General features: G+C 41.6%; 1 protein-coding gene across 1 annotated transcript in view; it reads left to right on the forward strand.

Annotated features, from left to right (window-relative positions):
* Positions 1-1896, forward strand: part of LOC112078557 (retinoid-inducible serine carboxypeptidase) — a gene marked incomplete at its 5' end in the record, with an annotated part of 18809 nt that extends 16913 nt beyond the window's left edge. The window contains 2 exon segments of the mRNA XM_070442081.1: positions 968-1131; positions 1685-1896. Of these exon segments, the coding sequence (XP_070298182.1) occupies positions 968-1131; positions 1685-1747 (227 nt within the window).
* Between the last annotated feature and the right edge of the window lie 481 nt (positions 1897-2377).

Genomic DNA, 2377 nt, shown 5'->3' on the forward strand with positions numbered 1-2377 from the left:
TAAAGTGGTACTGACAGGGTGGACTGGTCTTAATTAAAGTGGTACTGACAGGGTGGACTGGTCTTAATTAAAGTGGTACTGACAGGATGGACTGGAGCACATTATTACCACTGAGGAGGAGGAGTTTAGAACGGAGGAACTCCCTCAAACTGTTACTCCGTAGGCTGGGATCCGCACTCTGCATCTGTTGCAAGATCAATTTTTATTTTTTTTACTGGCTGTCCACTGGTCTCAAAAACAATGATTGATAGGCAGCGTAAACGTCTTCAATTCAACCATTATTGGGATAAAATACACATTTGTGAACAGCCATCCACAACAATCACAATCCGTATGGCGCAAAAAGATAAATGACAGCGTAGCAGTGTAATTCACATCGATATGATATGTAGATATCAATAATAGGTGGTATCCGTGTTTCAGTAGACTACACCACTGCATTCATCCTTACCTCCAAGCGTTTATTCAAGTTGGATAATCTATGGATGCCGACAGCAGTCACACCATTGGAAGACATAGCTTGGACTGTAGCCTACAAAAGTCCATTCCTGCTCTTTTCCCGCGATCCATCAAATACATCTGGTGTGTCATCATAGTGGTCTTTGACTTGTGGTCAGACTCACTCATGTGGAACAAACTTCAACTTGTGCCTCTTTTCAATGCGGAAATGAATGTCATTGAGAAAACAGAGAGGTGTCAAATATTTTTACGCAAACATAATGAATTTAAAAGTAATCTAGTTTTTCAAAAGTATCTGTCATCTGATTACAGTATTTTAGCTGGTAACGGATTAGTTAGTTGGTCCGTTACTTCCCAACCCTGGCTATAGTGAGGGTCAACCATTATCAATATTACCATGAACACATTGACTATTGGTCCCTGATAGACTTTCTTACATGAGGATTGTTGATTGGATACAGATGATCAATTGATTACTGATCACTTATTTGATTTTGTCCAATCACAGGTCAGGAGCAATGGGTGAAGCAGCTGAAGTGGGTGGGGCTCCAGGGCTTCAACCAAATGAAATGGACTGCCCTCGATGACCCCGCCTTCCCGGGTGTGACCGGCGCCTTCTACAAGACCTACAAGAACTTCTCCTTCTACTGGATCCTCAAGGCTGGTCACATGGTGAGGAAACAGAAACATGTGTCCCAATCTCTTTTCTTTTCAACATATATTTATTATCTTTTCAAACGGGTCAATCATCAGAGTTGGTACAGTAATATTGATCTCTCCTTTCTCCCAAAGTGCGACCTTGTTTACTTCCCTTCATGTATTTGAAACAAAATGACTGGTATATGGAAACATCCTCTATAGCCCATGCCTACATAAATCCATTGTTTTTACATTGTTGGAGAGTAGTGAATGAGTGTACACTTCAGGAGGGAGAGATTATTGGGACGTAACCCCTAGTGTTGGAGTAGGAAGGTGATGCAGAACATTGAACCCCAGTATGCAGCCATTATGGCACAATTAGCGTTTCATTGGGAATATTTCAATTGCGTACTCTTCGTGTCCTCTCTCCTTCTCAAAGCCTGTTGGAGGAGAAGATAAGAGGTGAGGGGCCTCTGGCTTTCTCATCCAATGGGTTTTGAGAAGGAGAAAGCGTATGCAATTGAGATCCTCCCATAGTATCCTTTTGTCTTGCACTCCCATGATTCATTGCTCTCTCTGTTATCAGATCCCCTCGGACCAGGGACCCATGGCACTGCAGATGCTGAAAATGATCACACAGCAGGACTGACACACACACACACTTAATAACACACACACCACACCGCACACGCTAGAGCTCGACGATATGGAGACAAAGAAATCCAGATTGTGATACGTTTCCTTTTTTCTTTTTCTTTTTGCAATATTGTTAAATCGGCTATCAGTTATTTTGGGGGGAGGTGTGCCAAAGCTGGGCGACATGGACACAAAGTCCTATTGTGATAAAACACACATTTTATAGTTACATTTATGGTTAGTTACTTTACATTAGCCAAGAGAGTCTTCTGTAAGATAAGAGCGTCTGCTAAATGACACATTTTTAAATGTAAATTAGCGGCAGGGCTCTAGACGTGTGTTTCCAGGGCCAGGTAAGACAACAGAGATGGTAGACTATGATTCACAAAGTAAGATATTCCATCCAACATATCCAGGGAAGGTTTGGTTGATGTGCAACCTGTCAAAAGGATCCAAAGATCACATTTATTTTTGGCCTTTTCAGAGAATTGGCTGACATCTTTGTGCATATTGGCCTGTAGACGATATGATTCACCACCTGAGGAAGGGGGACCTCAAAACACTAAACTAGATTACTAACTGTAGACATATTGTTGCTAGGTAACCTTGTAGGCTAATCTAACTATAAATATGTTATTGCTAG

This window comes from Salvelinus sp. IW2-2015, unplaced genomic scaffold (assembly GCF_002910315.2).
Source record: "Salvelinus sp. IW2-2015 unplaced genomic scaffold, ASM291031v2 Un_scaffold5871, whole genome shotgun sequence".
NCBI classification, from domain to species: domain Eukaryota; kingdom Metazoa; phylum Chordata; class Actinopteri; order Salmoniformes; family Salmonidae; genus Salvelinus; species Salvelinus sp. IW2-2015.